At 42.2% G+C, this 15,602-nt stretch overlaps 1 protein-coding gene across 1 annotated transcript; it reads right to left on the minus strand.

Moving 5' to 3' along the window:
- Positions 1 to 2,080: 2,080 nt before the first annotated feature.
- LOC118686386 (alcohol dehydrogenase class-3) lies at positions 2,081 to 11,654 on the minus strand. The gene is made up of 9 exons (XM_036382589.2): positions 11,576 to 11,654; positions 8,780 to 8,881; positions 7,696 to 7,837; positions 6,994 to 7,081; positions 5,987 to 6,206; positions 5,212 to 5,472; positions 4,374 to 4,509; positions 3,334 to 3,472; positions 2,081 to 2,383 (listed from the first exon to the last, which is right to left on the minus strand). The coding sequence occupies exons 1-9, from the start codon at positions 11,585 to 11,587 to the stop codon at positions 2,359 to 2,361; spliced, it is 1,125 nt and encodes a 374-aa protein (XP_036238482.1). The 5' UTR covers positions 11,588 to 11,654; the 3' UTR covers positions 2,081 to 2,358.
- Between the last annotated feature and the right edge of the window lie 3,948 nt (positions 11,655 to 15,602).

Here is a 15,602-nt window from a genome sequence, read left to right on the forward strand (position 1 = left end):
GTTGCTATCCACTTAAATAAAAGATCCTAACTTAAATCTCCTTTTAATGACATTTTTAGCAATTATATACACTTTTACTAAAAACACAGTCCTGCAATTAGTTCTGAATCAATCTCTTAATGTATTTTCCCTTCACTGTTGTAAAGGGAAAACACATTAAAATTACTTACTGTAAGTCAGTGTGGAAATTCTTCATGCTGTTTCTGCAACTTGACTTGAATATTTAAGAAGAGAAAGTTTGGTAGATGGTGTTGAGTAAGAGTAACAGCAGGACGAGAGTGGCCAGCCTGCATGTTTTACGTGACAGCCAGCAGAGTACATGCACATTGCATTCACAGTGGATGTGCAGTTCAATACAGTACCTTGGTCACCAAAAATGGGGTAGAAGCTCTTGGTTTTGAGTCCCTTGGATTGCTGAACAACTTCAAAAAATCCCTATTTCAAACATGCTCCATTAAATCAAAAGCTTTGCAGGCTGAAGTAATGGCTGGGACATCAACTCCTCAGGCTGGGAAGAAGCTGGAAGTCTTTGACCCAAGCACTGTGGTATCACTACATTTCTTTGTTGCTGGTATTACAGCCTGACTTCCCACAAACACTCTGAGATGCAGATTCTCTGAAGTAATAATGTAATGCAGACAAGATTGTGTGGTCTTCATCTAGTCTGTGCAGCATAGAGGAACAGCTGCTCCAGTGTAAGTATGTTAAATCTGTTAGATCCAGCTGGGGGTTGGTTTGCCAGGTTAGCTAGTATTGTATTGATATCATCTTCTAATTATGGACTACTCTCACTGCAACAGCTTAACAGCAAATTTTCTACTGGATTTTCTGATGTTCAGCCAGCCTTCCTAGAGCTACAAAGGTATTGAGAGTCACCTCATTGCTGGGCTAAAGGGCTCAGTTTGGTGTTACCAATTCAGCTTTTATTTCCTCCTGATGCTCAAAATCAAATTCTTACGACATTCAGATTTGTTCTTTACTGTCTAAAATTAAGTAGAAATGCAGTACCTCAACTACTTTCAGAATGCTGTAGGGGATATTTTTTAATGAGAGATGGAAAAGATGTAATTGTCCCAGTTGTATAGCAGTGGCTTGGAGTAAGTGTTGGTGGTGAGAGGGAATTTCTTCTAATAAGATTACTGTTTGCATTCTGTGTTCTCTGCTAGAAGTTGTTTTGACCAGGGTTCTTTAAAACATGAAACTTCTCACCTAATCAGTGTCCTTGATTCACTGAGAAACACTGAGTTTCTATGTATCTTTTTTTTTTTTAACTGGCTGGGCTGCCTCTGCTTTGCAGTCTATTTTCTGCTATTTCTCTATCTTTTTCTGGATGTGAGGCACTGATTGCAGGTTTCAATACAAAAAGAACCTTATCCAGTCAGTTCACTCCACCTAGAGTTAAGAAAAACCACAACTCCAAAACTGAGACTTAACCCCTCCCCATCCAACAAAAAAAATCCCCGAAAACCCTGAAGCCATCATCATGCAATGCTCTTTCCTGTTCCCCTGCAGCCCTCAAGAGGAGACTTGCTCTAATAGTAGTAGTTCCTACTTCAATTGCATCATCAGGTTTCTGATTAGAGGTGACAAGCCCATGCTGTGTGCTTTTGCAGTGTTGGCTGCAAAGTTTGCTTCATTTGCCAGTTAGTTAAGGAAATGGGACAACTGTCCTACTGCAGCCTTGGAGAACACCACTAGAGCAAGTGACCAGAGCAGTTTGTGCCATGATCTTTAAAACAAGCCTGCCAAAGAGACCAGTGAGAAATAAGGCAGAACATGGACCACCCCAGTGAACATGGTACGCGTGGACACCAAAGTCTCTGCTCTGTATTTGCCTTCAAGGTGATCTGAATGCTACAAACCACTGTAGTCCTAGAATAGCCTCAGAAACTTGACAAGTTCTGGCCCCTCTTTCAGCACAGCTGCAGCAAATGCATGCTGCTTCTCACTTCTGTGCTTAGGTGTGCCTTGTGCAGTGAATCCCACATCATTTGCTGTAGACTCTGCAGAACACTCCCTCTGTGTGAAATCACTAAAGGAAAACAAGTCACTCTTAATGCTAAATAATTCCAACACTGGGTTTAGAAATAAGCTTTTATTAAGTAGATTTGAGTTAGCCACTATTGAATTTGAGGAATGAGTATAGAAACAGAAGTCCATAATCAGGACTAATTCCATAATTCTATTCAGTGGTTAACAATTTTTTATTATTTAGTACCCAGAACGCTCACCCTAAAATACATGATCTTCCTAGTCCCAGTGAGTTTTCGGTTGCTTGATTCTATCTTCTATCAAAAATTCCATTATAACAAGGCAGTTAGCATGGTGCTGGCCAATTAAGAAGGTCCACATTTGGCTCTAAAACTTCAGGACAGTTCGAATGCTTAAAATAAAAAAGAAAATTAAAGTTACCAAGAAGTCAATTTTCTCCCCATCTCTCCCCTCCCTTTCATTGCTGAGACATATTTTAACGTCTGTCTTTTGTAATGAATGAAGTCATGCATATGCCTATAATATTTATTAAAAATTCAGGATAATGCTTGTTCTCTTCCGGTTTTTTTTGTCTCTCCTCCAGAAAAAAGAACTCCAAACAAACTCTTTTTCATACTAAGTGTCAGCTTTCAGTAGTAGCCAAGATTGATCAGGAGCAGTAGTATTTACAGGCATTCTCCCTTTTGTCTGTTTTGAAAATGTTAGTAGTTTTCATTACTAGTTTCCTAGGACATGCTAATGTATGAATAAAACACTGAAATGATACTGACATTTATAACTGGGATGGGGATCAACTGCTGGATGAAATTTGCATAAATGCAGTGTTCCCAGTTGTAACAAATACAGTCAACTGATTTATCCAAAATAGAATCCATATGAGCTAAAGCAGATAGACCAGTTCTCCAAAGTTATATACAATAGATAGATATAGATTGAGATCAAATACAAAGACCATGCTGGTTTCTGGAGACAGTGGTCAAAACTATTTGTCTATCTGCAGAGGATCCTAAATATTACTGTCTTATTACATCTTCAGTCCCTTTAAATTCCTCATTATGAGGGAGAATGTTTTAGCAGTGGTGAAAGCCTGAGACTGACCTGTCCCCTTTACCAGCTTTATATCTGTATTTCTCTTTTACACTGTTGCTTGCTTTTACTGTGTGCCTGTGTTTTGGCACATGCCTGGAAGGTCAGAGAAGTGTGTTTTTATGAGAATTAATGCATGTGGTGTATGTCACCCTTTAGCTTCCCTGTTTAAAACATGGCAGTGGGCAGGGAACCTGTACTTTGACAGTACCTGATCAAGAAATCTTGTGTACCTTTCAATATTGTGAACATTACCTTTTTCCTGAATGCATCAGCTCAAAAGCCTCATTGATTTTGTCAAAAGGCAGCGTGTGAGTCACAAATTCATCAACCTTGATCTTTTTGGACATGTATTCAGTCACCAGTTTAGGTACATTGTCTACACTCTTCCAGCCTGAAAGAAGGAAAGCAAGCCTTGTTTCTTCCATTTTCCACCTATCTCAGAAAATTAAAACCACAGCCCTTACACAAAACTTGTATGATCAATATGAAAAGGACAGAGATGAGTGACATGTTTGTCCCTCCCATGGAGGTCTAGCAAAAGCACACATTATCCAAACACACACAAGTGTTGGTGAAAAATCTTTCACTAGCTGTTCCAGCATTCAAAATAACAGAAGCCCTCACCTAGGAAAGCATACACGTGGCTTCTCTGTCAGGCCCTCTACATTCTTTATAACCCAACCCAGTAAGTTGTGTATTGCTTGGACAAAGAGCAGTGTAATAATTCAAAGTCTGAAACTGAACTTCCATTAACTTCAGCAATTACTGAATTCCCAAAAAAAAAAAAAAAGAACTCAATGTGGTTTTGAGTTGACAGGAGAAAATGTGTATCAAGCACTTGTTCCCTTTTTATTTTAAAGGTCTTTAGAGCACATTGTCATGTTGGTCCCACAATTTACTCAGTGGTTAAGCAACACAAACATACTGATGTGAGTTCCCATCTCCTCAAAGACTAGGTCCTTTCACTGGATGAAACTGAAACAAACCTTCACTTGGTGGTAAAGCAGTTTCCCTATCCCACTCCTTTAGTACTGAGTAGGACATAGATATATTCTCTCTTCAAAATGTTAGATACGATACCAATGTATGGGATATGATACCAATGTATGTTAATCTCTACCCTGTCTGTAGGAATAACAGATTTTAAGAGTCTTTATCTTAAAAGCCAATGTAGCATTTATGAATAGCCTGCCAATAGTACATATCTTGCACAAGCAAAGCCAAGGGGGGGTGATCCTCCCAGCTTTAGGCCAGAGTAAATTATTTTTATCCCCAGAGCAAGAGAGAGTTACCTCCAAATGCAGTCCCTTTCCACGTCCGCCCAGTTACGAGCTGGAATGGCCGTGTGGAGATCTCCTGGCCAGCAGCAGCCACTCCGACTATCACACTGAGTCCCCAGCCTTTGTGGCAGGCTTCCAAGGCAGCCCTCTTCATGGACAGACAGGAAAAAGCAGGGTATTTATTGCTAAGGTTTACACTGCCTGGACTTCCCCCATTAATGAATCACTGCATCAGCATTTAAGGAACAGTAAATAACACTGAAAATTACATTATATTTTCCATTCAGGGTTCAGATTCCCTTACACTTTTAAAGGTTCACTTTGCACTTTTTATATCCTATCTAGCTTTTTCTCTAAGCTCCCACTGAGAGTTGGGATAAACTGTAATCACAGACCATATTACCAACAGTAAGGAATGCTATTGTAATTCCTGAAAATCTAGAAAATCTAGCCCTATTCCTGAAAATCTGCATTTCCAAAGGTGAAATTAATTACTTGAGAAATGAGGGAAATGCTGAGTGATCCCTGAGATTTTACTGTTCATTGCACAGTATATTTTATATGAGTTTTGTTAATTTCAACTGTCAGCACAGAGAAACTCAGGATCTAAAAAAATTCTGATTAGGGAAAAAGCATTTATAAGTGCCATTTTCAACCCAAGAAGTAGCAGCTGCTTTCATTACATAATTACGATTGAGTGTAAATTGTCCTTATGAGTCATAGCAGGTATTATTATTAAGAAAAAAAAAAATAGTGAATCTGGCATGTTTTGTGTTAAGAAAGCAGCTGATCTTGCTGTTCAGCTGAACTGGTCCCTCCCTGCACACGCTCCTGTTGGCCAAGCACTCACCATGACTCCGACATTTCCGATGCACTCAAATGAGTAATCCACACCACCATCGGTCATCTCAACCAGAACCTCCTGGATGGGCTTCTTGGAGTCTTGGGGGCTGATGCACTCAGTAGCTCCAAACTCTTTGGCTTTGGCATACTTATCCTTGTTAATGTCGATGCCAATGATCCGGGATGCTCCTGCTATTTTGCAGCCCATAATAACTGCCAGCCCAACTCCTCCCAAACCAAACACGGCACACGTAGAGCCAGGCTCCACCTAGGAGTAAGAAAGGAATCATGAGCAACAGATAAAAATTCATCCTTCCAGGGGAAGAGGAAATGCAGGTTAAGGAGACTGTAAAAAAGGAAAAAATGGAAGCAAATATACATGGCTATGAGATTTTATAGACAAGGGAAACTATACAGAAATTTAATTCTAAAAGCTCTTTAGGCACTAAGCCCTTTCTTTTGCCTGGACTCATGCCCACACACCTACCACCTCCGTCTCACCCTGAGCTTCAGGCTATCAGAATGACTTGCAGCAAGATGAACGTAACCCAGAAAAGTAATTCATATATAGCTGCTGTCAAAAGGGGTGCAGAATACTCCACCTGAGTTTCCTCCAAAGGGCAAAGGATTCTTCTAACCTGATCTGGCCTCTTATGGGGAAGTTAGAAATTCTTAGCTAAACTTCATCAGTTGAAGAGGAAAAAGGAACACAGATTTGGTACATCCCCTTTTCAGTCCTTGTGTAGTTGCTAAGCTGCGTGTGCCACAGGGCCAGCCTTTACCTTAGCAGTGTTGACAGCAGCCCCATAGCCCGTGGAGATGCCACAGCCCAGCAGGCACACTTTATCCAGAGGTGCTGCAGCATCTATCTTGGCTACGGAGATATCAGCCACCACGGTGTACTCAGAGAAGGTGCTGGTCCCCATGAAGTGGAAAATCTGCTTTCCCTTGCAGGTGAATCTGCTGGTACCATCAGGCATGACTCCTTTCCCTTGAGTAATCCTTGAGGCAGAGACAGGGAAGTGCAGAGATTTAAGCAGCAAGTACTTTCACCAGATGGAATCCACCAAGCAGCACAGAGAGGCAGCCGCATACTTGCACCTTTATATTCTGACCACTTTAGTAAACCTAGAAGTTCACAGAAGTGAGATGCTAAACTCCTAAAACTTTACGCAGTTAATTCCTCCAGGGAAAACCTGAAAGAAATGGAGTTTACTCATATGTTGACCTCATTAGTTACCAATGCTAACTGCTTGTGCCACAGCACCGCACCACTGTCTTGGCCTCCTTCAGTATCCTCCCCTGAATAGCACCTCTCAGTTATGTTACTGGGGCTTTTTTTGAGTTTGGGAGATTTTAATCAGAACAGGAGCTGCAAATTTATGTGGGAAGCATGTGTAAAGGGAAAAAAGAGCTGTCCGTATGATTTTGTACCACTTGAAAGCTTTGGTGTTCACTCCCAAGAGCTACATTGCCTGAAGTGGTTCCCTTAAGTATGGATTAAATATGGAGTCAGAGCCTTTATGTTTTGCAACCTGTGGACACAAGGTAGTAGTTTGCACCTTCACATACTTGAAATGAGAGAAACAGTTTTATTTAAGGGAAGAATAGAAATTTTAAGGAAGACTGGAAAAAAATTGCCTAAGTGGCTACTGAAACATCTACTTTCCAAGTCATTAAATGATCCATCAACAGATTTATTCTTCAAGGAAAACTGTCAATTACTTTTGCTAACTACAGCAGGTATACATTGAGCAAATACCATAACACCTGTCAAAGTCATACAGACCTTATCTTCTGGCACAGGTTTGTTTTAGGATTCTTACAGAACTTGCACTCTCCACACTGAGGGATGTATAGAGGGATAACAGTGTCCCCTAAGGAAAAAAATATTCTGTGTCTAGTTATTGAGTCAAGCAAGGCATTGTGAAAAAAAAAAAAAGGAAGTTAGTTGATTCTGCATGTTTTTCTGTGAGCTTGAGTTCACTTAAAACCTTTGTGTACTAAAAGCTGTTTATGGTATACAGAGGTATTACAGAGTGCTAGATAAACAACTTTAATCCTGGCTGAGCAGACAACCCATCTGAAATTCATCATTCCAGAACAAGTAGCAACATTACTGTGAAACAAAACAACCCCAAATCAACAGTGAACAACAAGACTAAACACTTTAAGCCTTTTAATTAAACCAACAGATAACAACTACAATTTGAAAAAATAATAAACTCCCAACACTCTTGTAATTATACATTGATCTGATTTCAAGTAAAAAGATGCTATTCTGGGCTCTTTCAAGCTTTAAATCAAGAGCTCATTGAATAGATTAGTGTTTTGTCTCAGACCACAGAAATCTACACAGGCATACACCCCAGAATAAAATATTGTATTAACTCCTGCAAGATAGCATTTCAGTGGCCCAATTTGACAGTGAATCTTCAAATAAAGTAACACTTTCAAGGAAAGGCAGAAAACTTGTAAGGTATTTCCTTACCCTTCTTTACTTTTGTTACTCCTTCCCCAACACTCTCTACAATTCCTGCTCCTTCATGTCCCAGGATCACAGGGAAACATCCTTCAGGATCAGCACCACTCAGAGTATAGGCATCAGTGTGACAGACAGCAGTGGCAACTATCTGTGAAGAAATAAATAATCTGAGACACCCTGAAGAGCAGAATAGTAGCACAGATCTAAACAATTCCCTTTAGTCAGAAATTAAGAACAAATGCCAGGTCAAAGTTCTGGTAGCATTTAGGATATGGGCTAATACTTTCAATTCCTGGCAAGGCAGTTTTTCTTATTTCAGAAAAGTAAAGTCACAACAGTACATTTTTATCATTTCCATCAACCAAAATGTGACACTGAATGGGGTAAAAGCTGACCTGTCTTTTCCTATAGCTAGAAATCAGTGCTCCAAGTCATCTCAAAGTAGTTTAACATCTCAGATTTGAAAGAAGTTAAGACTCAGAGGTAAAATTTACAGAGAGACCATGCAGAACTCTCAGTACTGCATAAATCCTGCTTAAGTCTTCAGCACCATGCAGAAATCCTTTCCACAGGAATAAATTTCACATTAATGTATACTTTTTGGCAGATACTGGCTCCTGTAAAGCCCTGATGAAATCAGGAACTTGGGTATAGGGAATCCAAGCAGACCAATCCCAGCTCAGCAGCCAGTAACTTATGGCCTGACTGAAGTAAAAATGCAGCATGTTACACAGCTGCCACAAATGACAAATTGCTGTCCTTGAAACAAGATAAAGGTGTTCCCAGCTCAGACATTTTGAGAGAACTTGGTCTGTAACAACTGGAATTGATCCTCAAGATTAGCCATTATCCCCAGACCAGACTGTGAAGTGAGACTAGTAGAAATTAAAAAAAAAATCTGTTTATGAAAAATCTGTTTTTCATAACCAGAAGATCTAAATACTGTCATTTTCTTCTCTGTAAACCAGCTGAGAACTAATGAACTAATGATATCTATTTCAACATTTCTTCTGTTGGCAAACAAACTATTCATCTTTAATACTCAGTCTCCTAAAATAGGAAACATATAGATAAGAACTGATGTAATTACCTTGATACGAACTTCATGAGCTTTTGGTGGAGCAACCTCCACCTCCTCAATAGAGAGAGGTTTACCTGCCTCCCAGGCAACAGCAGCTTTGCATTTAATAACCTAAAAGACAAGAACAAGAAAAAAAAAAAGAGGACATCTGTTGTATGGTTCATTTAAAATAATTCTTGTTCAGCCAAGTGAGAAAATAAAAGCAGCACTACTGGCTTTTGGAAAGAATCCCAGATCTGCAATTCATAATTTCAACACAAAGGTTTAATTGCCCCACATTTGCTTTCAGGAAGCTAAACAATAATGAGTAAGCAAAGATCTGAAATTTGGATGTCATTCTTTTACTGTGTAAAAAATATAATAAGCCTGGGAGTGCTTGGGGGACACGCTGCAGTGAAGGGAGCAACATGAATGGAAAGGTTGCATTAAAAAAAATGGTGGTTTAAAATCCAAGACTGCCATTCATTTCAGGTATATTCATTAAACACAGTGTTTGAAGTTGGAAAGTTCAGAAAGGGAACTGTGGAGACCCACATCAAGACTGAATTTCCTGTTCCTGATCAGGATGGTTTCCAAGTAGGATTCCAGCAAGGAGATGCAGCTGACATGCAGAGCCCTCAGCGACGCAGAGGGACTTTGCTGTAAGGCTAAACACCTCTGCTGTGGCCACAGGCATCACTGTTAGCAAGTCATCCCTCACTGCTCTCAGTGCCACAACAAATCCTGCTCTGCAAGCACACCTAAACATCCCAGGAAGCTTTTCAATCCCAACGGTGAGAGCCTGGATAAGAGAGCAGGATTTCTGGATCTGTAAACCCTATTGACAGGTAGATACACACCAGTGACTGAGAAAATCAGCAGGCATTACAGCCATACACTCTAGAGCAGCTTCAGGAGAAGCATCTGGATTACCCTTAGAGGTTGGTTTCATGAAGATGACAAGGTCTAAGCCATTGCTATTAGAAATATAAACCAAGAGAAGAACATGACATTTTGGGTGTTCAAAATAGCTGTGGTGTTCCCATGGAATGCTTGAGAGAAAGAGGATTAAATGTAAATTCCCAAGATCAGCAATACAGTCACTCAGCCTTTTTGAAATTTCACCTGCTGGAAGAAATAACAGTGCCAAGAGCACCTTTTGAGCTTGCCAGCTCTCATTCATCACCTGTGATCAGGAGAAAATAGTGGCTAGTCTATGCCATTCTTACAACAGTATTTCTGTTGTACAATAAACAGTACTAGGCTTTGCCAGAGCCAGTTAAAATCCTCACTGTACCTGTGATAGTAGAACTTAGATACTTACCTTAGCTTAAATTTGGTAAAATAAATACTACAGACCCAAAAAGCTTTGTAACAGAAAACACATGCCTATTCCAACAGCCAGCAGGGGTCTAAATTAGACAGAAACACCCCTAACTACTAGAGCCACGAAATCTTCTTGTCCTGCTTTTTAATACCAGGGTAAATATTACAAAAATGCATGGAATGTGCCATAGTAACTAACTGTGGAATCACAGTGTGAGCTATCAGTCATAATCTCTAAATCTACCAAAGATTTTGCCAGAAAATCTAAATTCAAAGCACAAAGTGCAAGGGGAGCCATCATTCAGTAAATCATTTACTGGTTTTCAATCCACCCCCTCATCCTCCCCTCATTAAGTCATCACTTAATCTTGCACGGGAGACTGCGCATTCCTAAAATTTGATTTCCACAAGCTTAGTTAAACACAAAATTAAAGACAGAGAGGAGAAAAAAAGTCTCCTTACAGGTTAAATTCTGATCATCTAAAACTAGTAGTATGCATCTGGAAGCAAATTTTGAAATAGTAATTTCTGATTCAGTTCATACAGCCACAAAGGCCCCTAGACTATTCAGAGTGGGAATCAGGAAAGCCCCATCTTTTTCTGCTCTCTGATTATTCGTAGCTTTCCACTGTTGCTTTGCTGAAAATCTTGAAGCCAACAACTGGAAATAAAAAACTGGAAATAAAACCCAAAACACCAACTTCTAGCAGTTCTTCATTTCCTCTATTACCATGCTAGCACTGGAGCACAGCTGTTGGGTTGCTTGTGGCCGTGCACACCATCAGCTATCTCAGTCGGGATGAAACCGAGCTCTGGCAGGGACAGAAGCTCCTCCAACCCACTGCCCGCCTGAAGCAGCTTCAGCGTCCGGCCAGGCACGGCCGCCGACCCGGCTGGGGCCCCGGGCGCTGACCGCCTGCACAGAGTTCGGAAAATACTGGCACAAGGTCTGGGCTATCGCGCTGATCCTACAGCCGTGCAGCAAACGTGCCAGCAATGGCTTTGTGAGCAGGCAGGTCTTGTTTTACCCCTTCTTTACAGCCGATTCAGTCGCACCTGCCTGAAACCCACACGAAACACGCAAAGTTCAAGGTCTTCTGCTCGTTCCTCCACCGCCGCGACCCAGGAGCGGCCGGAGCGCAGCCCTCAGACCCCCAGGACGCGCACGGGGGTGGAGTACAACACACGGCGGGGAGCAAACGCGCGTTTTCCTTCCTATCCTGCAAACACTCACAGCGGGAGCCTCCCACACCAGAGCAGCGGCACCCACTCCGCCGCACGCCTCACACGCGTGGGGCAGGAGCGCGGAGGCGCCCGGACACCCCCCGCGCCCCGGCTCTCGCCAGCGCTGGGGCCAGAGCGGCCACGGCGAGCCCGGCCCGCGGCCCCGGCAGCGACGGCAGGGCAGGGTAGGGAGGGCTCGCCCGCCTCGTCCTGCCTGGTGCGGAACCCTCCGCCCATCCCCGGGCGACCTTCCCGCCGCGGAACGCAGACGCTCACCCCGCTCGCCATCGCGCACGGCTACGGCTGCCAGCGGAAGGGGAAGGGGAGCCCGCCTCCTTCTCCGCTGCGTCTCTCCCCGCCTCCCTCTCAGGGGCGGGCGAAGGAAGTGGCTCCTTCCTCCCTTTTTCGCCTCCCACCCTTGCAGGGCAGGGGCGCGCTGGATCAGTGACTAGCCCCCTGTGGGCTTTTCTTCCCACAGACCGCGGTGCGGGCTAAGGTCTCTGTGTTTCCTGAGGGTGCCCGCAGTGTTGCCTTGCCGTGTGGCCGGGTTTGTGGCTGCTGGCGGCTGCACCAGTGTCTTCCATCGCGGCTCCTTCAGTCCGGCCGGCAGATGGACATTACTGTGCCCGTGAGGGAGCAGCCTACTATCCCTGCCCATGGGCCTGTTCCACCAGGTTGCCCAGATTCCTTCCCAGCTAACGGGACGCCACGGCCGCTTCTGCGCCGCTCCCTGAGGGCCGCAGCAGTGCCTGGGTGTGCCTGCCTTCCCCGGGCGGGGTACTGCCGCTCTGGCTCCCTTTCTGGGGGTGCTTGGTACCACCTGGGCTCAGGGGGAAGCTGACCATATCTGCAGAGCATTGTCCTTTGTGCCTGAATCTGTTCTTGGCTGGATAAACTGCAGTTTTTTGCACCCAGGTGCGGGCTTTCCTGGGTGGCAGTGTGAAGACATTACTTCAGACTGGGTGAAGGCAGCGCGCTGCCAGGGTAGGTGAAGGGATCTGCAATGGGATGGAAATTTTGACTGGGCTTCTTGATGTTCCATCCAGCAGCCTTTGAAGCAAAGGAAATATTGCTGCAAGTTGGGATCATTCACTGGTTCGTGCTGTTGTTTCATTTTCCAAAAAAACAGTTTTTCTCCAGGCAGGGTAGGAAGGGCTTCTTGTGAGGTCTGCAGACATGATTGTGTAAGATAAAGAGAACAGTTTTGCCGTGAGCTGTTGGGATTTTCCACAAGAGGTGATGGTGCTTGAGGAATGGCAGGGTGTAACTAAGTCCCCCTCAGTAGGAAAGGGAATTTTTAATTTCCAGTGACATGCTAACAAAAGCTTAGCAAATATCATAGATAGACAACAGCACTAGTATTTGGAAAATTAGTAACAGGACATAAGCAGCTATGGCATTTAGTAAATAACATGAAAGTAACATTTAATAACAAAACTAAAATGAGAAATTAAATCTGTAGGCTCATGAAAGCTGACATGGAATTGGAGAGTAATATGGCCATACAAAGGTAATATACAGGTTACACACCTTGTTGTTGAAATCAACGCAGGCATTTCCTTGGTTAAATTAAGCTCTGCCAACCTCTCCTGCTAATTTCATGCTCTTGGCCACCCCTGGTTTGTCAGCGCTTCCAAAAAGCCTCCAAGCATTTTATGTTTAGCTAAACTCCACAGATGCTCTGCTTTTTTTATATCTGAAAATTGTAGGCACTGATTTTGGTGGACAAAGGGACAGATACATAAATCAGACCTCTTTAGCACTCACTGTCCAGTTTCAGAGATGAAAGAGGTTGTTTATTTTTTCATCTTTTCTTCCCTTGCAGTTTTGTGATGCTGCCCCCAGTGTGCTTTTGGAAGCCCCTGGATGCCATAAGCGGTTTTGCAACTTTCTTTCTGTTCTCAGCACCACGTAAGCAAATCAAGTTACCACTCCATGATCTTGACTAAACTATCCATGCTTTGTCACATGTTTCAGGTTTATGTAGGTAAGTTCTGTAGGAGAGGACTTCCACTGCTGCTCTGGATTTTACATTTATTTGGTTTTGGTGTTGTTCTATCAGGTGTTACATGTTAATCAGGAGCATCAGCTTGGATGTGGAAAAGAGGAGGACTTGGAAGCACTCTGAACCTGTGGGAGGGAGACCTGGCAATCATGTTCTTGTTTGGTGGATGTGGTCTGTCACGTGGGAAGAAAAGTCCAAAACAACTAGGGATCGATATTACATTTTCTCCTACCCTGGAGGCATTTGTTTTTCTGTACCTTAGTTTAAGTTTGAAGCACAAGAAGATGTGGGGGAAGAAATCACTTGCAAGCTTGGGAGGCAGCGTATGGCTGAAGGAAGATGCAAGTGATCTGCCAGGGTGCCCATCCTGGGCCAGTGTGAGTGCCAGTGGCAGAAGCTGGCTATGTGTGCCTCCCTCAGAAGGAGGAGCTGCTGCTTTGGCACTGGAACTGCTGGTGAACAGATTGGCAAGGCACAGGGAGGCTGGAGCAGACTGACAAGTCTACCCAGAAGCAAAACTAAAATGCATTAAAACAAACATTGCCTGATTTGTTTCTCCCAAGCAGATATGGTCCTAGATTGACCTACAGGTAATTTCCCTTCTATTAATACTGTTGATTTTCCAAATCAAACCAGTAGTTTTGATGGAAGTATTTCATTAGAGCAACCCTCTTGGAGCTGGGATAACCTTTGTGCTAGTTCCAGCAGTGGATGCTTGAGTGTAACTCTATTTTTGTGGGGCATTACTCTCAAAACCATCCTTTTGAATTCTGATTTAAGTTTCCTACGTTTTCCTGTGAAGTACTGGAGGATAATACTTGTGCTCAAAAATGCTCAAAGCTGGTTGGTATTTTTTTGGGTTATTCTTAGGTAATTGCAATATTTTGTAAACATAAATATAAATCTAAATATTATCTGGTAATTCAAAAAATGGTTGGTTCCAAAGGAAAAACTTAAGGAATGATTTCACTAATTGATCCTAGTATAATTCTAAAGTATACTAGAGTAAAATAACTTTACAAAACAAATTTGATGTACTTAAAATAAGTGTGAAAGTGACCATGACAGTTTTGCAGTTGAGAAACATGAAGTTGGGATGCTAAAAGATGTTTAATATTTTAGATATGGAAATAAGTAATTTGGGGAGTTTGTGATTAAATACTCTCAGGTATCTGCATTCACTGAAAACCAAATAAAGCACAAAAAGCTGGTCTAGATCTAATAAGTGCTGATTTTAATATGTTAATATTAAAATAACTATGCAAGGGAAATTTGAAAGATGAAAGTGTGAAAGTGTTGTGCTGTCACCTCCTTCTTTGTACTTGGCAGCATTTTCTTCTGGTTTGTATAAATGTCTTTGCTTTCAAATGTAATTATTTGGCCAGCTGTGAAACAAGTGATGTTTTAGGAATCAAGCGGAATTTGAGGAGCTCTCTAATGATCTGCTAAAATTTGAAGTCCCGCCCAGTTAGTGATTGTTGCCGAAGGGGCAGGAGGATCTCCGAGATCCAAGGCACCATGCCCGGAGAGCAGGGACAGGTGACCACCAGGTGGCCCTGCTGTAGCGGAGAGCTCCTCAGTACTCAGAAGGGCTTACACAATTTGTCATGTAACAACAGTTCAAAAGAATTGGTAAAGTGCAAGTTACAATTTGCTTTAGGCAAAATTTTTTAGAGTGATCGAATTTTTTTTTTCAGGGTATATTTCTTCCAAAAAGGAAAAATAATATTATCTTTTGTCTCAGTCCTGCACAGATTTATGTGTTTATATTTGTTAGACAGATACTTGGCAAATTGATTACATTTTTGAGACTTCCCACCTGTATAAAATTAAGACTATGCAGATTCATGTGCAGTATAAGGGAAACATTGTTTATTGGAAGTTCTTGGAGTTTTCTCTGTAGGGAAGTGCTAGAACTCAGTTAATTAACATTTATTGAATTATATTGATGTTGACTCTTTACTGCCACTCTTATTGTCTTATGTTTAAAAAGTAGTTAGGAGAATTATAGCTAACTTCATGTCATGGAAGAGTAATATGTGCAGAAGGTACTAAAATCAGTGGAGAGGATGGGATTTGTTTACCTTTGATAACTCATTTGTGTGTTCATCATATTCTGTGTGATTGTTGATTGTGCTAAGGGGTTTGCAGAAGTTCAAAGGGCTGTGGGATGTGATAAGTGTTGCACAAAAGAGGTCAAAAGGCATGGTAGTGTTATAGGTCCAATGTTCAGCACTGAAAGAAGGATCCGTTTAGCAGAATGACCATTTGGATTGGCAAACCTGTTCTTTGGGGAAG

The sequence above is a fragment of the Molothrus ater genome, chromosome 4 (genome assembly GCF_012460135.2).
Source record: "Molothrus ater isolate BHLD 08-10-18 breed brown headed cowbird chromosome 4, BPBGC_Mater_1.1, whole genome shotgun sequence".
Classification (NCBI taxonomy): Eukaryota; Metazoa; Chordata; class Aves; order Passeriformes; family Icteridae; genus Molothrus; species Molothrus ater.